Genomic DNA, 26,266 nt, shown 5'->3' with positions numbered 1-26,266 from the left:
AAAAGTTTTAGACCAAAAGATTCCTAAACTGAAGGAAATAAGCAACAAGTTGGAATACTTCAAAGTGAAGATAAATGAGGATAAAATACATAGCTTTTTTTTTTTTTTTTAAGTTAGGTAAGCTGTCCAAGATGAAACAGTAGCATTAATACTGGTATGAAGCAAATCATCTCATAGCTCATCCCTCTAAGCTTTGGAGCTATAAGAAAATAACTCATGCCGCCCTTAAAAACCAAAAACATGTTTTTTAAAAGTGACATCTTGATTTACTTGAAAATAGTAAACTCTCAATATGTAATACTCCCAACCTCAGTCAATGTGAAACAGACATCATATAATGTTCTCATATGGCATTCCCTAGAGAAGTACATGAGTAGAGAATTGCTTATCAAGCTGTATCAGTCAGGATACTAAACCCAAAAATATCTGTGGCTTAAACTAACAGATTTATTTCTTGTTCATGTTTCATGTCCCTAGTGGGACAGCTCTATTCCTCCACTATTTGTCCTCACTTGGGGAATGAGACTAACCACTATTGGTTTCTCTGACAGGGGTAAAGAGATAGGTATTTATGCAGTGACTTTTAAAGCTAATAGATAGTGTCACTTCTTTTTTTTCATTGGCTGAAATAAGTCACATGCCCACACCAAACTTTAGCGATAAAAGTGAAGTGTAATCTTACCATGTGCTTGGAATGAGAACTAGATTACTGGGCACAACTATAATGATTAATACATAAGCCTTATGAAGAACAGAATTTTTTTTAAAAGATTTTATTTATTTGTCAGAGATACAGAGAGATAGCGCACACGAGTACATAGGCTGGGGGAGTGCAGGCAGTGGGAGAGGGAGAAGCAGGCTCCCTGCTGAGCAAGGAGCCTGATGCACGACTTGATCCTAGGACCCTGGAATCATGACCTGAGCCAAAGGCAGATGCTTAACTGACTGAGCCACCCAGGCATCCCAAACATAGAAAATTTTGTGTGGTTGATTAGTAGAATCTTTTTTTTTTTTAAGATAGTACCTATGAAGTAATACTAATGTGATGAATTAAGGATCTTGATGCAGGTAAAAAAGGTAGATAACTGAAAATGTCTAGTAGATATTTATTTGACCAGTCAATTCGTTCATCTGGGCTTGCTTTTCCTTGTGTTTTGTTCTTTATAACTTCTTAAATATATTAAGAAGTTTTGCTTTTAACCAACTATTGATAACATAAAAAGTGTCAACTATTATTATGTAAAACATGTTGAAAAATGGTGCTAAAGCAATGGTCTGAAAAATCACCAGGGTGGTAACTGGCATTAAGTATTTTAGTAAGGTATCACTTATTTTGTGTTACACAGACATGCCCTAGAGATTTTCTTGGAAAATGTGCCACCTGAGGCAGTACAGAGAGTAATTATATTAAAGTTCAGCAGCCTCAGTTTGATCTTCTAAAAATTTGTGAAGAGATGATTGATTATATTTATAGATATACATACATACATGAAGAAGCTTTTTCTAGGGAAAGCTATAAACCTTTGGCTTTGAGAAACTTGTATGTGTGTATTCCTCCTTATTAGTGGTTGTAAACAGGGTCAACAGTTTCTTTACAAGGCATATTCTTTTTCAAAGATTGTAAAATACGGGGCGCCTGGGTGGCTCAGTCGGGTGGGCGTCTGCCTTCGGCTCAGGTCATGATCCCAGGACTCGGGATCAGGCCCCACTTCGGGCTCCCTGCTGGCTGGGAGTCTGCTTCTCCCTCTGCCCCTCACCCCACTAGTGCTCTCTTTCTCTCAAATACATAAGTAAAATCTTTAAAAAGTATAAATAAAGATTGTAAAATACACATAATGCAAAATTTACCATTTTAACCATTTTTAAGTGTAGTTCAGGGACATTAAGTACATTCATATTGTCGTCACCACCATACATCTCCAGGTTTTTTCATCTTCTAAAATTGAAACTCTCTACTCATTAAACAATAACTCTCTATTCTCCTCTTCCCCCAGTCCCTGGCAACCACCATTGTACTTTCTGTTTTTATGAATTTCACTACTCTAGGTACTTCATATGAGTGGAATCATACAGTCTTTTTGTGACTAACCTATATCAACTATCATTTCTTCAAGGTTCATCTGTGTTGTAGCATGTGTCAGAATTTCCTTCCTTTCTAAGGTTGAATAATATTTTCCTGTATATATATACTGAATTATTTTTAATCCATCCATCTGTGGGTTTCTTCCCCCTTTTGGCTACTGTGAATAATACTGCTATAAACATTAGTGAGCAAATATCTAGTCAGGTCCCTGCTCTCAGTTCTTCAACGTATGTATCTAGAAGTAGACTTGCTGGATCATATGGTAATTGTTAATTTTTTAATGAATTGCCATACTCTTTTCCATAGCATCTATACCATTTTACATTTCCCACCAGTGATGCCATTTTCTCCATATCCTTGCTAGCACTTGCTCCCTTCCCCTTCCTTCCCTCACGCCTGCCTGCCTGCCTGCCTGCCTTTCTTCCTTCCTTCCTTCCCTCCCTCCTTCCCTCCCTCCCCCCTTCCTTCCTTCCTTCCTTATCATTCTAATGAGGATCATGGTGTGTCTTTTGATTATGATTTGCATTTCCCTGATAACTAGTGTTGTGTTGAACAGCTGTTCATGTGTTTATTGGCCATTCGTGTGTCTCCCTTTCAGAAATGTCTGTTCAAGTCCTCTGCTCATTTTTGAATTGGGTTAGTTGTTACTTTATTGTTGAATTTTAGTGGTTCTCTATATATTCTGGATACCCCTTGTCAGATTATGTAATTTGCAAATACTTTCTCTAGCCAATTTCTTTTTCTCACTGAATTATGTTCCACTGTATGGCTCTACCACAGTTTATCAATTCACCTATATAAGGACATCTTGGTTGCTTCCAGTTTTTGTCAGTTATGAATAATGCTGTGATAAATATTCTTATACAGATTTTTGTGTGGACATATGCTTTTAGTTCAATTGGATAAATATCTAGTAATACAATTGCTGTTAAAACCATGTTTTAGTTTTGTAAGAAACCGCCAAACTGTATTCCAAAGTGGCTGTACCATTTGTGTTCCCATGAGCATGAATGAGACTCCTTGTTGCTCCACATGCTTGTCAGTATCTGGTGGTGTCGGTTTTTTGGATTTTAGCCATTCTAATAGGTGTGTAGTGGCATCTCATTGTTTGAGTTTTCAATTCCCTGATGATATATGATGTTAAACACCTTTTCATATGCTTATTGGCCACCTGTATATCATCTTTGGTGAGGTGTCTGTTCAGATCTTTTGCCTATTTTTCAACTGGGTTGTTTTCTTGTTGAATATGAAGAGTTCTTTGTATATTGTAGATACCAGTTCTTCATCAGATATGTTTTGCAAATATTTTCTTTTTTTTTAAGATTTTATTTATTTGAGAGAGAAACAGAGACAGAGACAGAGCACGAGCCAGCGAGGGAGGGGCAGAGGGAGAAGCAGACTCCCCACTGAGCAGGGAGCCCAATGTGGGACTCAGTCCCAGGATCCTGGGATCATGACCCGAGCTGAAGGCAGACACTTAACTGACTGAGCCACCCAGGCGCCCCTGTTTTGCAAATATTTTCTTCCAGTCTGTGCTTGTCTTTCCATTGTCCTAAAGCGTCTTCCACAGAGCAGAAGCTTTTAATTTTAATGAAGTCCAACTCATCTATTTTTTCCTTCGTGGATTTTGCTTTTGGTGTTGTATCTAAAAACTCAGAAGCAAACCAAGGTACCTGGAGTTTTATGTTATTTTCTAGAAGGTAGATAGTTTTGCTTCTTACATTTAGGTCTACGATCCATTTTGAGTTAACTTTTGTGAAAGCTATAAGGTCAGTGTATAAATTCATTTTTTTGCATGTGGATATATTCCAGTTGCACTTAATGAAAGATTATCTTTTCTCCATTGGATTGCCTTTGCTCCTATCTCAAAGATCAGTTGACTATATTTGAGTAGTCTATTTCTGGGCTGTTAGTTATGTTCTATTGATCTGTTTGTCTGTTCTTCACCAATTCCACACTGTCTTGATTACTGATACGTGTAGTGAGACTGAAATCAGTGTTTAATCCTCTAATTTTGTTATGTGTTGGATTTGCAGATCAAGTTGGGAAGAACTGACATCTTACCAATATTGAGTCTTCTTAACCACGAACATGGAATGTACCTTCATTTATTTAGATATTTTGTGATTTCTTTCATCAATTTTCTAGTTTTTTTTCATATAGGTCTTATATATATTTTGTTACATTTACTTCCATATATTTATTTATTTATTGGTGCTAATGCAAATGGTATTGTATTTTTAATACTAAATTCCAGTTAGTCATTGCTGGTGATATAAGAAAGCAGTTGGTTTTGTATATTAACATATTTCACAAATTGCTATTATAGTTACTTTTCAGTCTAGGGGTTTTTTTGTTAATTATTTGGGATTTTTTTTTTAATTTTAAAGATTTTTATTTATTTATTTGACAGAGAGAGACACAGTGAGAGAGGGAACACAAGCAGGGGGAGTAGGAGAGGGAGAAGCAGACTAACCCGGGTTCGATCCTAGGACCCGGGGATCACGACCCGAGCCGAAGGCAGATGCTTAATTACTGAGTCACCCGGGTGCTCCAGAGTTTTTCTTTGTAGACGATGTTGTCCTCTGTAAACTAGGACAGTGTTATATCTTCTTTCCTAACATGCTTACTTATTATTTCATTACTTATTACCATTAGCTAAGACTTGTAGTACAATGTTAAATAGGAGTAGCAAGAGGGGATATCCTGCCTTTACCCAGTCTTAGGAGTAGTTACTCACCATTAAGGATGTTAACTGTAGATTTCATGTATATGTTCTTTATCAGTTTTGAAGTTCCCCTCTATTCCTAGTTTGCTGACAGTTTTTAGTATGAATGGGTATTGGATCTTGTCAAATGCCTTTCTTGCAACAATGTGATCATGTGATATATATATATTTTTTAGCTTGTTGATGTACTGGATTATAGTAATTGATTTTCAAATATTGATCCAGCCTTGAATACCTAGAATAAATCCCATTTGGTCATGTTTTATAAATCTTTTTTTTTTTTTTTTTTTTTTGGTTGAGGATTTTTGCATCTATGTTTATAAGAGATAATGGTCTGTAGTTTTCCCTTTTATTTTTTTGGTGTTGGTGGTTAAGATACTGCTGGTTTCATCAAATAAGTTAAGACATGTTCCCTTCTGGAAGAGATTGTAGAGAATTAGTATCATTTCTTCTTAAATGTTTGGCAGAAGCACTGTCTGGGCCTGGTGCTTTCTTTCTTTTTTTCGGAAGGTCATTAATTACTGATTCAATTTCTTTAATAGCTGTGGGCATAGTCAGATTATTTCTTCTTGTATGAGTTTTGGTAGTTTGTGTTTTTCAAATAATTAGTTTATTTCCTCTAAGTTATTTGTGGGCACAGAGTATTTATAATATTTTTTTATTATCCCTTTGGTGTCAATAGTGATGACACTTCTTTTGTTTTTGATATTGGTAATTTTTGTCTTCTCTCTTGTTTCTTGGTTAGCCTGGCCGGAGATTTATCACTTAAAGATCAGGTTATGGTTGTGTTGATTTTTCTTTACCAATTTCCTGTTTACAGTTTCATTGATTTCTGCTGTAATTTTTATTATTTTTTTTCTTCTGCTTGCCTTAGGTTTATACTGTACTTTTCTATAGTTTCCTTTGGTAGAACCTTGGATTATTGAATTTAGACTTTTTCTTTTCTTATGTATGTATTAAATGCTAAGTTTCTAAACACTGCATTTGCTGCATCCAACAGATTTTGAAAAGCTGTATTTTCATTTTCATTTAGTTCAAAATATTTTAAAATTTCTCTGAGACTTCTTTTGATAAATAATTTCTTTTTTTTTTTAAAGATTTTATTTATTTATTTGAGAGAGAGAATGAGATAGAGCATGAGAGGGGGGAGGGTCAGAGAGAGAGGCAGACTCCCTGCTGAGCAGGGAGCCCGACGTCGGACGCGATCCCGGGACTCCAGGATCATGACCTGAGCCGAAGGCAGTCGCTTAACCAACTGAGCCACCCAGGCGCCCGATAAATAATTTCTTTAGAAGTATGTTGTTTAATCTCCAAATAATAGGGGATTTTCCAGTTTTCTGTTATTGGTTTCTAGTTTAATTCCATTGTTGACTAAGAGCATACACTGTGTGATTTCTTGTTCTTTTAAATTTGTTAAGGTATGTTTTATGGCTCAGAATGTGACCTATTTTGGTGAATGTTCATGTGAGCTTAGAAGGATGTGTATGCTGCTGTTGTTGGGTGAAGTATTCTGTAAATGTCAATTAAATCTACTTGATTGATGGTGCTCTTCATTTCAACTGTATCCTCACTGATGTTCTGTTGGCTGGCTCTGTCCTTCACTATTAGTATAGATTACTTGATAATAAATTTTTTTTTGAAGAAGAAGAGTGTTGAAGTCTCCCAATTATAATAATGAATTTGGCTATTTCTCCTTGTAGCTCTTTCGATTTTTGCCTCACGTATTTTGACATTCTCTTGTTGGGCATATATACCATAAGGGTTGTTAATGTCTTCTTGGAGAATTGACTCCTTTCTCAGAATGTAATACCCCTTTTTATTCCTGATAATTTTTTAAAAGTGATCTCTACACCCACCGTGGGGCTCGAAATCATGACCCCGAGATCAAGAATCATTTGCTCAACCAACTGAGCCAGCCAGGCACTCCATTCCTGATAATTTTCCTTGTTATGAAATCTAGTTTGTCTGAGATTAATATTGCTATTGTAGTTAAGATTTGATTACTGTTAGTATATCTTTCTCCATCTCTTCACCTTTAATCTGTCTGTGTCTCTGACACATACTCTCTTTCAATTGGTGTATTTAGATTATTCTTAAATTGATTATTGATAGAGTTGGTATTAATATGTACCATGTGTATATGTTCTGCTCTCTTTCTCCCCTTTTTAGGTGATTTTTGCCTTGGTTTCTCAAAGTCCTTTATATATTCTAGGTATTAGTGTTTTAACCACTTTGTAGGTTGTACTTATTATCTCTGATATTTCCTTTAGTTTGTAGTACCCTTTGTTGTTCAGAAGTTATTTTTCTTTCACAGTTTGTGGGTATTGTGCTTTGTGTCTTGGTTAAGAAAACTTTTCTATCCAAATGTTATTTTAAAAACCCTTATATTTTAATTTAGTAATTTATACACAGCACAGAGTGTGTGTGTGTGTGTGTGTGTGTGTGTGTGAATCCATCTGGAATTCTTTGGTAGATGATATAACTATTTTATAACAGGATTCAAACATTTATCTTTTTTTTTTTTTTTTTAAGATTTTATTTATTTATTTGACAGAGAGAGAGACAGCAAGAGAAAGAACACAAGCAGAGGGAGGGGGAGAGGAAGAAGCAGGCTTCCTGCCGAGCAGGGAGCCCGATGCGGGGCTCCATCCCAGGACCCAGGGATCATGACCTGAGCCGAAGGCAGACACAATGACTGAGCCACCCAGGCGCCCCAGGATTCAAACATTTTTCTTCCATGAAAGGCTAGCCAGTTGTTTCAGTATTACTTATTAAATAGTTCATCCTTTCACCACTAATGTGAAATTGTACTTTTATTATATAATAGATTTACAAATCCACATTATCTATTTTTGTACTCTGATCTGTACTGTTTATTTGATCTGTGTGTCTGTGCCTGTGTTAATACCGTATTTTAATTATTGTAGCATATTAGTTGGCAAGGCAAATTCTGCCTTCTAGTTGTTTTTCAAAACATTCTTGGTTATTTTTGTGAATTTTTTCTTCTCGATGAGAATTATCTAATTTTATAAAAATTCTGTTAGAATTATTATTATATTTAACTTGTAGATTAATAATTGACATCTTTACAGTAAATTTGCTTCCAATTATTTGCCAGACATTCTAAAATACAGCAACTCAGTTCCTTCCTTTAAGGTATTCCAAACCATTAGTTACTTTTTATTGGCTAGTATAGCTCAATGATTTGACTTTCATAAATGTGAACTTTTCATATATTCATTGTTTTGTAATATAATTGCTATCAGCATGACATCTATTTCTTATTCCCTTTATTTTCACCTCATTTCTATTTATTTTGATAACCTGTTGTTAACAAACTTCGGTAGATTTGTTTCTCCCTTCCTTTACATTTTCTGTCATGCCCTCCAATTTCTTTATTATCACCTTCCAAAACCTTGTCCACATTCTCCTTCTTTCACTCCTCAGTTTCATTCCGAAGTCTGTTATATAAGCATAATTACCCTTATCCCTCTTGCACAAATCTTTCCTTCATCTGTTGGATGACACTCAAAGGATTAATTTAAGGTTTTGGCTTGAGTTGTGTCCAGAGGCACAACTGCTATTAGTCTGTGCTGTAAGTTCCACCTGGCTCAGAAGAATGGGGAAAAGGATACCTAGGAACAGGAGATTGTTAATTTTTACTCACCTGACCAGTGGAACACTTTAAGATAATATTAAGTCCTGTAGGTAAAGATTAGAAATTTTGTAATAGGGCGCCTGGGTGGCTCAGACGGTTAAGCGTCTGCCTTCGGCTCAGGTCATGATCCCGGGGTCCTGGGATCGAGTCCCGCATCGGGCTCCCTGCTCCTTGGGAGCCTGCTTCTCCCTCTGCTTCTCTCTGTCTCTCATGAATAAATAAATAAAATCTTAAAAAAAAAATAGATGTTTCTGGAATCTGTTCCGGTTTGTGTATTTAAAAAAAAAAAAAAAAGAAAGAAATTTTGTAATAAATCTGAATTAGAATCAAGGAACTTATTTGTGAATAGATTATAAGTTATTTTCATTGTTATTTCTACTGAACTTAACCAGACAGAGTATTTGTAACATCCTTCCCTTTCTTTTCACTCCACATATTTTCACAGAATATTAAAATGGTCCCTTGGGGGCACCTGGGTGGCTTAGTCAGTTAAGCATCTGCCTTCAGCTTGGGTCCTGATACCAGGGTCCTGGGATTCAGCCCCGCATTGGGCTCCCTGCTTCTTCCTTTCCCTCTGCCTGGAGCTCCCTCTGCTTGTGCTCTCTCTCTCTGTCAAATAAATAAATAAAATCTTTAAAAATAAGTAAATAAAATGGTCACTTGTCCCCTCATTTTTATTTTTTCCATTAACAATTACTTATTTCTTGCTTCTGTCTAGTGAGTACAGTATTAATGACAGTTTAAGTTTTCTCTATTGATTCAAGATCTTGAAAAGCTTCAAGATCATTAACTTGAAGGTGATTGACCCAAATGCCACCATATTTTAAGTCTGAGATAATTATTGTGACATGGAGAATGCGTATATGTTTTTATTTTAATATTTTAGTTAGAACTCTTAGTAATATTTTTTTTGTGGTTTAACACTTCTCTATGGAACTAAACACTTTCTGATTTAATGTGAATTTGGATTATAATTCAATTTCCAATAAATTGACAACAGACATAATTGGTTTTAATCAAAAGGTTGAGGATTAATTGATTCCTTGATTTCTATAGGATTAGGAATTTGTCTAGAAGTTGGTCAGTTCATTTCTGGTCTTTTGAAGTTACTGGTTCAATTTTAATGTTTATAAAATCATCTTCAATTATTTGTAGGGATGTTTTTATTATCTATAGTTGGACACAGCTACCCCAATACTCAGTTGCTTAAAACAACAACAGTCATTTGTTTTGCTCACAAATACGCATTTTGGGCAGGGTTTGTCAGGGAAGTTTGTCTCTGTTCCACTTGGTGTCTGCTGGGATGGCTCATCTTGGGCTAGAGGATCATTCACATGGCTGGCAAAGTGATGTTGGTTACTGATTTCTCCTCATATGGGTCTCTCTGTGGGGCACCTTGGACTTCCTCACAACATGGTAGGTGGGTTCCAAGAGTGAATATCTGAAGAAGCAATGTTCTAAGTGACAGGAAATGGAAATGGCTAGTTTTTTAAGGCCTGAGCCTGGAAATACAGATAGCCTCAGTTCTGTATAATATTGACCAGGCAGTCACAGGGCTCAGATTCTGGGAATAGGGGACCTGCAGCTCTTAATCGGAGGGATGAGTGTCGAAAAAATTTGGAGCCATGTTTCAAACTGCTACAAGGGATATGGGAATTTTATTCTCCTTAGTTGATAAAGTTAGTTTGCTTCAGAGAGAGAATAATGTTAGTAACTTTGAATCAGTACTGTTTATTCTTATTCAAATACTATTTTCCATTGCAAATGGTTTCTTTTTATCTTTTCACCATTAAGACTTTTTAAAAAAAAATTTTTTTTTTTTTTTAAGATTTTATTTATTTATTTGACAGAGAGAGACACAGCGAAAGAGGGAACACAGCAGGGGGAGAGTGTGAGAGGGAGAAGCAGGCTTCCCGCGGAGCAGGGAGCCCGATGTGGGGCTCGATCCCAGGACCCTGGGATCATGATCTGAGCAGAAGGCAGACGCCTAACGACTGAGCCACCCAGATGCCCCTCATCATTAAGACTTTTTGAAGAGTGTATTTTGAAGTATTAAAAACAATATTTGCAAGATGTATATGAGGAAAATTGTAAAATGCCAAAGAAGTCAAAGATCCTAATAAATATATACAGACAGGAAGACTCAATATTGTTAAGATGCCAGTTCTTCCCAACTTAATTAGTAGATTCAACACAGTCTCAGTCAAAACCTCAGCAAGCTACTTTGTGGATATCAAGAAACTGATTCTAAGTTTATATAGAAAGGCAAAAGACTCCAAATACTCTGTGAAATAGTGAAGAAGAATAACAAAGTCAGAGGAATGGTACTGACTGACTTTAGTACACAGCTGCAGTAATCAAGACAGTGTGGAATTGGTGAAGAACAGACAAACAGATCAATAGAACATAACTAACAGCCCAGAAATAGACTACTCAAATATAGTCAACTGATCTTTGAGATAGGAGCAAAGGCAATCCAATGGAGAAAAGATAATCTTTCATTAAGTGCAACTGGAATATATCCACATGCAAAAAAATGAATTTATACACTGACCTTATAGCTTTCACAAAAGTTAACTCAAAATGGATCGTAGACCTAAATGTAAGAAGCAAAACTATCTACCTTCTAGAAAATAACATAAAACTCCAGGTACCTTGGTTTGCTTCTGAGTTTTTAGATACAACACCAAAAGCAAAATCCACGAAGGAAAAAATAGATGAGTTGGACTTCATTAAAATTAAAAGCTTCTGCTCTGTGGAAGACGCTTTAGGACAATGGAAAGACAAGCACAGACTGGAAGAAAATATTTGCAAAGCAGGGGCGCCTGGGTGGCTCAGTCAGTTAAGTGTCTGCCTTCAGCTCGGGTCATGATCCCAGGATCCTGGGACTGAGTCCCACATTGGGCTCCCTGCTCAGTGGGGAGTCTGCTTCTCCCTCTGCCCCTCCCTCGCTGGCTCGTGCTCTGTCTCTGTCTCTGTTTCTCTCTCAAATAAATAAAATCTTTAAAAAAAAGAAAATATTTGCAAAACATATCTGATGAAGAACTGGTATCTACAATATACAAAGAACTCTTCATATTCAACAAGAAAACAACCCAGTTGAAAAATAGGCAAAAGATCTGAACAGACACCTCACCAAAGATGATATACAGGTGGCCAATAAGCATATGAAAAGGTGTTTAACATCATATATCATCAGGGAATTGAAAACTCAAACAATGAGATGCCACTACACACCTATTAGAATGGCTAAAATCCAAAAAACCGACACCACCAGATACTGACAAGCATGTGGAGCAACAAGGAGTCTCATTCATGCTCATGGGAACACAAATGGTACAGCCACTTTGGAATATAGTTTGGCAGTTTCTTACAAAACTAAACATGGTCTTAACATATACAGTTCAGCATTTGTGTTTGTAGGTAGTTACCGAAATGAGTTGCAAACTTATATCCCCACAAAACATGCCTATGAATGTCATTACCAGAAATAACCTTAATGTCCATCAACAGATGAGTGGATAAACAAATGTGGTATATATTTTTTCAAAGTTTTAACTCTTTAGGGTTTTAAAGAGAAACAGATTATGAGTTATTATTACATAGCATTTCCATAAGGGATTATTAAAACAAAGTAGAACTGTACTCGATTCCACTTATAGAATCACAGAGACTTTTTTTTTTTTAAAGATTTTATTTATTTATTTGACAGAGAGAGAGAGAGACTCAGTGAGCGAGGGAACACAAGCAAGGGGAGTGGGAGAGGGAGAAGCAGGCTGCCCGTGGAGCAGGGAGCCCTATCGATCCCAGGACCCTGGGATCATGACCTGAGCCAAAGGCAGACACTTAACCAACTGAGCCACCCAGGTGCCCCAGAATCACAGAGATTTATCACTAAAAGAAACGTTAGAGCAACAAGTCCTCATTTTACAAATTTACAGAGAATGAAATTGAGGTGCAGAAAGGTTAAATGATTTGCTCATAGACAGAAATAGTAGGTACTAAAACCAGAGTTAGAAATAAGATCTCTTGTTTTCCATTTCCAGGATATCTCATATTCTTATGGGAAACTTGTACAGAAAAACTAAATATAATAAATGGCTTGTTCAGTTTAATAATGGGAATTGATAATAATAATCACAGGCATCATAGTTTATCCTTTGGGCTCAGAATTAAAGTTGACTCTTAAGAAACCTGGAAATGTGAAAAGGCAGTTAAGACAATAGGTGGGTGGACAGAAAGGCAAGTTTATGAGGCAAGTAAAATTACTAATTTCTCAAAAATAGGTACCAAATAGCAAAGTTAAAATTACTACCTATTTACTAGTGATTACATACTAATCATTTCTGCATATATACTTTTAAGTGTTGAAATACATTGCCCAATAACATAAGATTATTAATATTTTGGCAGTTTATGCCTTTGGCTTTTGGGAATTGTGCTATTAGGAACATGGGCATACAAATACCTATTTGAGTCCCTGTTTTTAATTCTTTTGGGTATATAGTGAAATTGCTGAATTGTGTGGTAATTCTATGTTTAAATTTTTTAGGAAGTGCCATACTGCTTTCCATAGCGACTGCATGATTTTACATTCCCATCAGCAGTGCAGTGTGTTCTGGTTGTTTATATCCCACCAACACTTATTTTTTTGATAACCATCCAAATAGGTATGAGGTCGTATCTCATTGTGGTTTTGATTTACATTTCCCTAATGATTAGTAATGTTGAGCATCTCTTTGTGTGCTGTTGGCTCCTTACAGATCTTTGGATAAATGTCATTCAAGTCCTTTTCCATCCTTTTCCCAGTTTTAATTAAGCTGTTTGGGTTTTTGGTTGTGTGACTTCCTCTTGAAATTTAAGATGTATCCCTACTGGGCCGCCTGGCTAATTTAGTCAGTAGAGTAGTGTGAATCTTGATCTTGGGGTTGAGAGTTCTAGCCCCACGTGGGGCATAGAGATTACTTAAAAAAAAAAAAAAGAATTATTCCTATTTACTAATTTCTAGGAGCTCTTTTATGTATTTTGGATATTGATTCTTTACTGTTTTATGTTGTAAATATTTTCTCCTTGTTTGTTACCTTTTGTCTTTTATAGTATCTTTGGTTTAGAAGTTTTAATATTATATTTCCTGTCATTTTTTCCTTTATACTTTCTAGGTTTTCTTGTTTAATGTTTTTATACTCTTATATTATTAAAAAGCACTTTATTTACTGTTACCAATTTACTGATGTAACATTCTTTAAAGGCTAATCAGCAAATAGATATTTGCTATATAATTTAATTTAATCTAAAATTAACTGTGGCTTATATTTTGTAGGTATAATTAAATGCTATTTTTGTAATTTATTCTAGATCTCTGTTGCTACCTTAACTATTTATAATCGGAGGAAAATTTTTCTCCACATCTGAGATTTGATTTTTTTAAAAATAATTGCTGTCTCCGGACGCCTGGGTGTCTTGTTGGGTTGAGTGTCTGCCTTCGGCTTGGGTCATGATGCCAGCATGCTGGGATAGAGTCCCGCATCAGGCTCCTTGCTCAGCGGGGAGCCTGCTTCTCCCTCTGCCTGTGCTTTCTCTCTCTCACTGACAAATAAATAAAAAATCTTAAAAAAAAAAAAAATTGCTGTTTCTGTGATTAGGGAGCAGTTAATTAGGACATGACCTAATAAAACCTACACACACATATACATGTATACATGTGCACATATTATTTGTGCTTTCTTAGGCAAAATTTTCTGTAATAAATTATATGAATATATATTTTCAAATAATAAAAATTCTTAAAAAAATTCTGTTTACGATTTCTTTGCAATCTAGCCTATCTTTAAGGTTTTTTTCTTACATGAAGTTTTAATTGTGATTTTTAACTCTTTCTGGTAGGATTGTTTTACTTAACATCTTTTGTCACTTTTTTATTATGTTGTCTTTTATATACAGCCTGATAAAAATATGTGATGATAAGGCGCCTGGGTGACTCAGTTGGTTAAGCGGCTGCCTTCGGCTCAGGTCATGATCCCGGGGTCCTGGGATTGAGTCCCACATCGGGCTCCCTGCTCAGCGGGGATCCTGCTTCTCCCTCTGCCTCTGCTTCTGCCTGTCTCTCTCTCTATCTCTCATGAATAAATAAATAAATAAAATATTTTAAAAAAATATGTGATGATTTTTCATCTGTGTATTTGTTAATAAAAGTTATCTGTTTTCAAGAGTGATATATAGCTTCATTCTTATGATTAGTTGGAGATAAATTTAAAATTTTTAAAATATGTCTTTATATATGCTTTTAAAAATTTGCTTTAGGTTATGACTAATATACAATAAGATTTTATTACACAATTTAAGAGAAAATTGTTTAAAATCAAATTCCCTGTGTAGTCTGAAGTTGCAAAGTTGATGGATTATGGAGTTTTAATCAATGTAGAATAATTTGCAGTTTTGCTCTAGTACTTCTCTTCATTAGAGACCCCTGCAGCTTCATTTTCTTGAAATGTAGCTACATTTTCTAATATTTCCAATATTTCAAGTTCTCCTGAGTTCTCTTATCATTGCCTAATTTTTTTCTTACAATATATGGATTTGATTAAGAGTATTCAAAATGTTTTTATTGTCATGTTATTGGTCTTAATGATTTCCAGAGTAAATAGATTTTTAAAAGTGCTGATTATACTCCTTTAATGTAACAACCAACACATATATTTTAACTGTCTGTATAAATTTAAAATAATTTCCATGTGGATGTATTTTGTGTATGTTTCTGAGCAGGATGTTTAAAGTGATAAGGAATTATATTAATTCTGGGAAATAACTGACAGATATTTTTTTGGGACGCCTGGGTGGTTCAGTCGGTTCAGCGTCTGCCTTTGGCTTAGGTCAGGATCCCAGGGTCCTGGGATTGAGTCCCACATTGGGCTCCTTGCTCAGCGGGGAGTCTGCTTCTCCCTCTCCCTCTGCCCCTCTCCCTGCTTGTGCTCTGTCTCTCTCTCTCTCTCTCAAATAAGTAAAATCTTGAAAAAAATACATATTCATAAAGCAAAAAAGCCCTTTATATTATCAGTTATCTTTAAACTATGCTATTAGTAGATAGATTTTCTATAAAATTGTGTACACCATAGCTGTTGAAAGTTGAACTATTACATGAAGTTTTGCGTCAGGTATTGATGTTGTGTCAAAATTATGATGATGGTTTTACTTCATTTAAAGAAGAAAGAACTTGGGGCATCTGGGTGGCTCAGTTGGTTAAGCATCTGCCTTTGGCTCAGGTCCTGATCCTAGGGTCCTGGGATTGCTCTCCCTCTGCCCTTTCCCCCAGCTCGTGCTCACTCTCTCTTTCTCTCATATAAATAAATAAAATCTTTAAAAGAATAAAGAAGAAAGAACTTAATACTTAAAACCAGTATTCTGTTGTTTTGAAATTTGAGTCATGATTGTATAAACTAACTTTTAAAAAGAAAATCTACATAGGATGTCTTAATATTTTGGAAATGTAAAATGTAAAATGTTAAACTTAACAATCAGTGACAGTACGATATTTGTTAGTATAGAGTACAGTATGTATCTGAAGTAAAAAAAAAAAAAACCTGTTAGCTTTAAGTAATTTCTTTGGGATAAGGGTCCGGTGATGCTAATATAAAGGAGCTAGATTTGGTGCCCATTTTATTTCTGACTTAATATTTCTATTTTAGCTATTTAGACTTTCTTCAATTCTGTGAATGAGATACAGGACTAAACTAATAACATTAGTTAAAATGATCATAGAAATCATTTCTATTTCAACTACTTTTGTTTTGAAATTAGAGTGAAGAAACTTAACATTATATAATTAAATTCTGTTAATATTTACTTTTGGCCATGAAGTATATGTTTGAGATTTTTTTCTTTCTGATGGCGGTCATTTAGGAATCAGCATTCTGGAAGGATTGATATAGCTTTGCATTTTTCGTCCTAGTAGTGACAAACTAGCTACTGTACACTCATGGAGTATGGTACTTGTCACTGACGGCCTGTCTGTGACAGAGAGCCTATAGACTGACATAAAGTGCAGCCTGTTGTGAACTCCTAAGTGAGTCTGCCAAAAACTCAGCAGACAGAACTAATTGGGGAGAAAAAGGATTTTTGTGCCCTCTTCTCTTTCTTTCTATTCTTTTTTGTTTTATAAGACAGATATTGTTAAAGTAGCTCATTTATTTAAGATTTGTCTGCCTCTCTTTTCTCAGCGCATGGATCATTTTTTAACTTAAAGTCTTGCACTGCAGGTCGTTAAGCACTTCCACATGGAGGCTGGCACAAGACCAAGCTCAGGACATGCAACTCATAACAGTTGATGAAAGATTGGTAAGAATTTTCTATTATATGCTGCTGTGATTCTACCTTCAGGGTTCTTTTTGTACAATAGCTTTTCAGAGTGGTGTTTTTGCTTCTTCCAGGTGAGTGATTTGAATTTGAATTTCTAGATTGTATATAAATTTTAAGAGAAAATATTCATCACAAAAAGATAATTTGTGTTAAGCATTATACACAAATATTAAGTCATATGCAGATATTAAGAGATTAAAATTACAAAAGGCTTCATTTTTGGGATGTTTATAAGTCAGAACATTTTAGATTAATGAATATGAATTAAACATTAATATGAATATAAATATAAATGAATATAGTTTTTTATTTTCTCACTATACTCCTGTTTAGGTTGTAAGACACTAAACTTAAGTATATTGATTGGGTTTTTATGGAACCAATTATTGTTGTTACTGTATGTATATATGTGTGTGTACACACACATTACATTTCTCCATTATGCATGAGAGATTACAACTAGCAACAAATAAATAATACTCTGTTAATCAGTAGCAGATAGAATTATGGTAACCATCACTTAAAAATTTTTTCTATGTGTGATGTCACTTTAGATGCAGTTTATTATTTATGCTTATATTATAAAATAGCATATAAATTTTGTAATGTCTAAGACTTGTAAAAATGTGTAATAGCATAAGTGTGCTTTTTCATTTTTTATCTGGTTTACCATTATCAAATGTATGGGTGTGTTTTTTAACCACTCTTCTTCCAGTTGTACATTCTTTTATCATTCAGTTTTGACTCTGTAAGCATAATTTAAAGAATAGATCACGCTTAAAGATCTAAACACTGTTTATACCACTAAAGATATAAACAGATATATAAATAGTTAAGTAAACAGACAGACAATGGATAGGTAGTTTGGAAAACTCCGATCTTATGCTTAAAGCTGGTTAGTTTTATCTTTAAACTGTCTCTTAGATCTGCTTGCTGACATTGCTATCATCCTAGTCTAGGCTACCATCATCTTTCACCTAGATTGCTGCAGTAGTTTTTGAATTGATCTCTATAGATACTTTAATTGTCCTTTAATTCATTTTCCAAAAGATAAACAATAGTCATTAAACGCTGGTTTTTTCACTTCTTGTGTAAGATCTGTTGGTTTTCTTACTGACCTAAAGTAAACATTAAAATCCTTACATGGTTTTTGAGGTCTTGGATGATTAAAGTCCTGCCTTCCTCTCTAGATTAATCTTGTACCACTGTGTTTTATACACTGTGCTCCAGCCACACCAAGCCTGGAACTTGCTATTCCTTACCCTGCTTCAGGGCATTCACATTGCAGTTCACTCTGCCTAGATGGTTTTCACCAATCCCCTAGCTCTTATCCAGGGACCTTCTACTTATTCTTCAAAAGTTGATCAACACCATTTGCTTAGTCAAGTATAAAAATGAGACAAGTATGTGTGTAAGAGGAGGATGATTTACATATACCATGCGTTCATTAATTAATGTACTATTTTAGTTTTTCCAGTGACCCATGTTTTACACCCCAAGAGATTGCCTTCTTGTTCTAATATTGTGGGGTTTATTCTGCACAAGATTTTCAAGTTTTATAGAGTTTATTAGTAATGCTTCTAAGTTCTCTTCTTTCTAGTTTGAAGAATAAGTGAGGTAGCAATCCATGTCTCTAAACAAGGTGCTGTGAATCATATCAGAGAGGTATACAGACTGCTTTGAGTTTTATTTTTTATCTCATTAAATCAGTTGTATACTTTCAATGAATTTTGTTTCCCTGTATAGATTTTTCCTAGCTTTGTTATGTCTTTCTTGAAGTGTATTAGTCAAAATGTCTATTCCAGCTGAAATCAATTCAAGTCTTATTTACAAATTATTCATAGTTACTGAAGAAATATTTAAACAGGTACTGAAACCCATAGGTAATTTTCAAACATGAGTTTTATTTTTATTTATTTATTTTTAAAGATTTTATTTATTTATTTGACAGAGAGAGACACAGCGAGAGAAGGAACACAAGCAGGGGGAATAGGAGAGGGAGAAGCAGGCTTCCCTCTGAGCAGGGAGCCTGATGTGGGGCTTGATCCCAAGACACTGAGATTATGACCTGAGCCCAAGGCAGCCACTTAATGACTGAGTCACCCAGGTGCCCCTCAAACATGAGTTTTAGCCATTCATTTAGGTTTATATTAAAATGCAAATATTAGATAATCAAATAGGTAACATAATGTCGATAGGGTTTTCAGGTCTTCTTATTCCCACACACTACCTACTGGCTGAAAGGTTCAGTTGATAACATATTGACAAGACAAGTGGCTGAAGGGTACTTCCAGAAATATTGAGCAACTGAAGTTGATTATATTTGCATTTTGAACAAGAATTATTCTAAAAATATATAGTAACCTCCCCCTCCCCCTGCCCCTTATCCACAGGGGATTTGTTCCAAGACCCCCAGTGGATTCCTGAAGCCACGGATAGTACCAAACCCTATATATGCTATGTTTTACCTGTGCATACATACCTGTAATAAAGTTTAATTTACAAATTAGGCACAGTAAGAGATTAACAACAACAATAGTAAGATAGAATAATTATAACAATATACTCTAATAAAAGTTATGTGAGGGCGCCTGGGTGGCTCAGTTGGTTAAGCGACTGCCTTCGGCTCAGGTCATGATCCCGGGGTCCTGGGATCGAGTCCCGCATCGGGCTCCCTGCTCTGCGGGGAGCCTGCTTCTCCCTCTCCCACTCCCCCTGCTTGTGTTCCCTCTCTCGCTGTGTCTCTCTCTGTCAAATAAATAAATAAAATCTTAAAAAAAAAAAAAAAGTTATGTGAATGTGGTCTCTCTTAAAATATCTTATTGGCCTGTACCCACCCTTCCTGCGATGCTGTGAGGTGAGAAAATGCCTACGTGATGGGATGAAGTCGGGAATTACGTAGGCACTGTGACATAGCGTTTGATATATTTTCAGATAGATATGTTAGAAGGAGAATCATTAGCTTCCAGACTATGGTTGACTATGGGTAACTGAAACTGCAGAAAGTGAAACTGTGGATGGGGTGGTGCAGGAGTGGGGGATCTACTGTATATCAACATTAATGATAAAAATACTTCAAAATGTGAAGTAAATATAAGTCTTTTAGAAGGAGATGTGGAAGCAGCATTTTAACATCATTATTATATAACGTAAACCAATTTATTAGCTAAGAATACCATTTTAATTAACTACTCAACACTAGGTTACTATTACATTTGTACCTGAAATTGGATAAAAGCTAGTATCTTAATTGTAAGGTAAGGGATTTGGCCATTATCATGATCTGTATTGGATATTCTTACATAATGCATTAAAATTAATATAGGTGATGCCTCTTACAGCCCAGGGCTTAAGCACGTGGACTAAACTTAGTTGGGGATAAAGTTTTGTTATTATTGGAAAATGGGTCCCAGGAATGTAAAACCAGAGGATAACTTTAGATGTTACATAGTTATATTTACTGAATCCAGTTATTTTTCATTTAAAATATTGTTCAACTTTTTATTCAAGAGAAATTTTATGGGGACATCCAATAAGTGATTAACTAGATAAAAGATGAACTGCTGGAGGGTGAGGGTTAGGAACATGAAGGAAGACTTGTAAGCCTTCTCCAAGACAGTCTTCTTGGGGGACTTTATAGAGTGAGAGTTAGAAAGATAATTTAATCTTCTGTCCTTTTTATTAGACTGAACAACTTGTTCTCAACCTTATGTTTAAAAAATTTCCAGTTAACTGGTTCTCATTTCTTTTGAGGCTACTCTTTATATTACTAATCAGCTCTAATTATTAGAAAGCTATTTCTTACTGAGAAAAAAATAGTCTTTTCAACAAATGAAGATGGAACAGTTGTATTTCCAAATGTAAAACAAAACAAAAACCTTCATCCATACTTTGTACCATATGCAAAAACTAACTCAAAGTTTTAAATGTAAACTCATAGTTCTAAATGTAAAACTAAAAACTATAAAACTTCTAGAAGAGAATGTAGGACAAACTTTGTAATTTTGGGTTAGACATGTATTTTATTTTATTATTTTATAAAGATTTTATTTATTTGAGAGTGAGTGAGCGAGCAAGAGAGAGCACAAGCTGGGGGAGGGGCAGCGGGAGAGGGAGAAGCAGACTCCCCGCTGAGCAGGGAACCCAACGTGGGGCTTGATCCTGGAACCCTGGATCATGACTCAAGTCGAAGGCAGACACTTAACCAACTAAGCCACCCAGGCGCCCCTTAGACATGTATTTTATAGATACAAACCAAAGTGTAATCCATTTTTTAAAAAACTATAAAGTTGGAGGGTGCTTGGGTGGCTCAGTCGGCTAAGTGTCTGACTCGATCTCCTTTCAGGTCTTGATGTTAGGGTCATGAGTTCGAGCCCTACATTGGGCTCCACGCTGGGTGTGGAACCTACTTTAAAAAAAAAATTAAGTTGGGTTTCTTTACAGTCAAGAGTTTCTGCTCTTTGAAAGATTGTTAAGAGAATGAAAAGGCAGGGCACAGATTAGGAGAAAATATTTGCAAAACACATATCTGATAAAGGAGTTGTATCCAGAAAATCAACAATACTTAAAACTAAATAATATGATATTAACTCAAATAAAAATGAGCACTTTACCCAGAAAATATTCAGATGGCAAATGAGCATATGAAAAGATGCTCAATATCATTAGTGATTATGGAAATGAATATTAAAACTACACTGAGATACCACTGCACATTTATCTGAATGGCTTGAAAAAAATTGACCATAGCAAGTGCTAACAAGGATGCAGATCTACTGGAACTGTCATAGAATGCTGGTGGGAATGCGAAATGACAGCCATTTTGGAATATAGTGTGGTAGTTTATTATAGAGTTAAATATATACTTACCATATAACCTAGCAGTCTCACTTCTCAGTATTTACTCAAGTGAAATGAAATCTTATGTTCACACTGAATCCTTCATGCAAGTGTTTTTAATAGCTTTATTCATAATTCCAATAACTGAAAACACCCCAACTATACTTCATTACTTCTATATAATAAACTTTTACTCACCAATTAATAACAAATCTGAATGAATCTCCAGTGCATATATTAAGTAAAAGAAACGAGACTCACAGGCTACCTACTGTATGATTCCATTTATTTGACATTCTAGAATAGGCAAAACTCTAGGGACAGAAAATTGATCACTGTCAAGGTTGGATGTAGGAAGCAGAATATACTAAAAAGGGCATTAGGAAATTTGGAAGGGTGATATAACTGTTCTGTATCTTGACTGTGGTGTTGATTCTTTTTTCAAAACCCTTATTTTTGTTTTTTAGAGATTTTATTTACTTGGGAGAGAGAGAGCAAGCACAGAGGGAGTAGCAGAAGCAGCCCCCTGCTGACCAGGGAGCCCGGTATGGGGCTTGATCCCAGGACCCTGGGATCATGACCTGAGCTGAAGGCAGACGCTTTATTGACTGAGCCACCCAGGGGCCCCTCAAAACCCTTATTTATATTCATTTGTTTAAAAAAACCATAGAACTGTAAGCTTTAAAGGATAAATTTTTTTTGTTTGTGAATTACATCTCAGTTTTTTAAAAGGGGGAAAGATTGTTCCTTAATTTGGTGTTAATCTGCTTCCTTTTTTTTTTTAAGATTTTATTTATTTGAGAGAGAGAGAGAGAGTGAAAGAGAGCTCCAGCAGGGAGGAGAGAGATAGGCAGGCTCCCCGCTGAGCAGGGATCCCGATGCAGGGATGGATCCCAGGACCCTGGGATCATGACCTGAGCTGAAGGCAGATGCTTAACCGACTGAGCCACCCAGGTACCCCTAACCTGCCTTTTTTTTTTTTTTAAGTTATTTATTTATTTATGAAAGAGAAAGAGAGAATGCGTGCGCATGTGAGCAGGGGGGAGGAGTAGAGGGAGCCAGAGAAGCAGGCTCCCTGCTGAGCAAGGAGCCCGATGTGGGGCTTGGTCCCAGGACCCTGGGATCATGACCTGACCGAAGGCAAACTCTTAACCAACTGAGCCACCCAGGTGCCCCGCTAATCTGCTTCTTTATAAGTAATACCCATTGGTTCAAGGTCTGCCCTATTATAGAGGACATGACATTTTCTACATGACAGCCTTCTGTGTATTTGAAAACAGCTTTTTGGTCATCCTAACTCAGTGGTTCTCAAAGAGTAGTCTGGGCAGGGTGGAGGTGGGGGGTGTCCCAAGACCCTCGTAAGAGTCCATAAATCAAACTATTTTAGAAAATTATACAAATGTGTTGCCATTGACATTTAAGTTACAAAAGCAATTTTTTTTTTTTAAGATTTTATTTAATTGACAGAGAGAGAGAGAGACAGCGTGAGGGGGAACACAAATAGGGGGAGTGGGAGAGGGAGAAGCAGGCTTCCCACCGAGCAGGAAGCCTGATGTGGAGCTCGATCCCAGGACCTTGGGATCATGACCTGAGCCGAAGGCAGTCGCTTAACCAACTGAGCCACCTAGGCGCCCCCAAAAGCAATTTTGGTACATCTGTGCTGCTATTCATTTTATTCTTCACCTTCTTGCATTCGTGATTAAAAAAAATACAGTTTCGGGCGCCTGGGTGGCTCAGTTGGTTAAGCGACTGCCTTCGGCTCAGGTCATGATCCTGGAGTCCCGGGATCGAGTCCCGCATCGGGCTCCCTGCTCGGCAGGGAGTCTGCTTCTCCCTCTGACCCTCCTCCCTCTCATGTTCTCTGTTTCTCATTCTCTCTGTCTCAAATAAATAAAATCTTTAAAAAATAAAAATAAAAAAAAATATAGTTTCACTTAATGTCCTTGATGAATCAGCAAAAATTATTAATTTAAAAAATTTCAGTGCTGCATAAACATCTTTTTGTGTTCCGTGTAACAAAACAGAAATCATATGCATAAAACACTTTTGCTGCATACTGAAGTACCGCAGTTGTCTCAAGCAAAGCACCTGTATGGTTGAGTTGCTGTTGCAAACCAAATTTAGCCACATTTTTCATGGAACACCTTTTAAGTGAAAAAACAGTAACAGATGACAGACAAATGATGATTATTCAATTTTAAGTACATGGCAGACATTTTCTCAAAAACTAACTTCAAGGAAGTGTTGCTAATGATAAACTGCAAGATTTCAAGTGAAAATTAGAATTTGTGTAAAACTTGATTCTACCACTTAATCTGATTGAGCTTGACATCTTTCCAATACTTAAAGACTGTTCTAATAGGATTGGTGGGGGTATTAATGAATGTGATTTTTAAAATATTGTGTAATGAAATATGCTAACAATTGGAAGATGTGCCTACCTGTCTGAAATAGTATTTTCCATACGACCAATGTATGATATTATAAAATCATGCATGGGTAAAAGTTTCATTTAAAGTGCAAGAAAGAACAATGAATTTAATGTAACTGGGTATGAAAATATTAAGGCTATTAAAATATTGCTCCCTTTTCTAATTACATATCTGAGGATGGATTTTCTTCATTTATTGAAACCAAGACAACTTAGCACAACAGTTTGAATTCAGGAACAGATGTTAGAATTCAGCTGTCTTTTATTAAGCTAGATATTAGAGATTTTCAAAAATGCAAATCATTGCCACTCTTAGTTTTTGAAAACATAGTTATTTTTCATTATGTTATTTATGTAGATACATAATCGGTTTATTTTAAATTAAGTATATATTTACATTTTTCTCCATTTTAATTTCTTATATGGTAAATATCTATAGATATGTCTCATATAAATAAAACCTCATTGGGGTCTCAATAATTTTTAAGCATATAAAGGAGTCCTGAGGCCAAAATGTTTGATAATCATTATCCTAAGTCTTCTCTTTTCTGGGTTAAACATCCCCAGGGCTTTGATTCATTTCACATGAGTTCCAGTTAATTCATCATCTTGATTACCTTCCAATTTGACCAAATCCCTTTTAAATGTTGTTGCCAGGATTTCTTATGATACTCCAGAGGTATGGTGCAGGGTATGGCAGGGATTATTACCTCTATTCCTTTTAATCTCAGCAGTTCTAGTAAAGCAACATAAAATTTAGGTTCTCATACTTCTTCCTTAATGTGGATTTCATGGAGAGCTAAAACCTCAGATCCTTTTTTATTTGTACTGTTATCAAGTCATGTTTCATTTCTTTCATCTTAAATATGTGCTCCTTTTATTTTTTAACTGTTATTCTTAGATTAGCTCAAACAGCATGTTCATCAAATGAAGCTTATCACATCTGACAGGCCGAATTTAATAAAATGTTTTATTCTGGGCATAGTTGTATATTGACAACATGTTTTCTGTTTGTTGTTTTTTTTTTAAGACAGAATGTAGAGGGGGTAAATCTGCCCGGCATTTTCTAATGTAAACAATCTATTCCCTAATTTTAGAACTATATACAGTGTTGACGTACTAGAGAACAAATCTTCAGAGAATAAAATGGCATTCCCTGGATTACTGTTAATAATAATTTTTTTGTCAGAGCACATGGTAGATTTCTAATCGGTCAGTCTTAAGAATGTCTTCTCTTGTGCATAAACTGTCTTTTTCATTTACTAATAAATGAACTAGTAAAATTTTAAATATCAAAAGAGTAGATGACAGTATTTTAAAAATAATCTTGTCCATTTATGTAGAAGCACAGTGTTAAAAAAAAAAAAAGCTTTTTGTGGGTTGCACCAGTATTATTTCCAAATATGAAATACTTCCTAAAAATAATAAGTAAAGCTTACAAATGGTTTTTGGCCCTTTGTTGCAGGAGTTGCTGTGTCATGGAGGTTGGGTGAAGAATGTCTTTACATTTGTGCAAAAGAGTAACTTTTTTCTTTTATGCCACCTTAGCTTCATTTCCTTCCAGTACATTTGACGAAAACCCAAATCCCATGAACATGTTGTCTTTCTGTATTCACTTGGACTACAAAAAGAAGTTAAATTTTCAGTACTCTTTAAAGATTTTGTGTAGGTGCTCCCCACAAAACAACCAAAACATACATTAAACCTCCATGGGTATATTTTTGATTTGTTTTTTTGTTTGTTTTAATCATTTTTATTACCTCTTTTAAATACCAATTCCTGTTTGTCACAGTTACTTATATTAACTATATACAAAAGTAGAAAAATAACCTCATAATATGTAAGAATTTTCAATTAATAAAAAATGTGAAATGAGCTTTAATAGCTTGTACATTAGTATATTCTGTAAAATTATGTTGGCTGCCATATTTTCTTCATTTTTCATTTATTCAATAAATATTGGGCACTTATGTGTGCTAGGCATATATATGTAAATTGAATGGCTTGTTTCCTTTTAGGTGCTTATTTGTTTAAAACCTATTAATGGCTTGTTTCCTTTTAGGTGCTTATTTGTTTAAAACCTATTAAGTACCACCTATTTTAAATCTTACAAAAGTATTATGGTTATCCATGCATCCTCAGCACAAATGCATATGAAAAAGGAAACTTTATTTA

General features: G+C 35.4%; 1 protein-coding gene across 1 annotated transcript in view; it reads left to right on the top strand.

Moving 5' to 3' along the window:
* The window catches only part of NDUFS4 (NADH:ubiquinone oxidoreductase subunit S4), a 113,441-nt gene that overhangs the window by 31,289 nt on the left and 55,886 nt on the right, over positions 1 to 26,266 (top strand). Inside the window, exon 2 of the mRNA XM_064596703.1 lies at positions 16,722 to 16,800. Within this exon, the coding sequence (XP_064452773.1) occupies positions 16,722 to 16,800 (79 nt within the window). The remainder of the gene's footprint in view (positions 1 to 16,721; positions 16,801 to 26,266) is intronic.

The sequence above is a fragment of the Mirounga angustirostris genome, unplaced genomic scaffold (assembly GCF_029215605.1).
Source record: "Mirounga angustirostris isolate CCGP_5_RB_7025 unplaced genomic scaffold, mMirAng1.0.hap1 SCAF_7, whole genome shotgun sequence".
Taxonomy (NCBI): domain Eukaryota; kingdom Metazoa; phylum Chordata; class Mammalia; order Carnivora; family Phocidae; genus Mirounga; species Mirounga angustirostris.
Note: the sequence above shows the minus strand (reverse complement) of the source record. Positions and strands in the feature narration are given on the sequence as shown.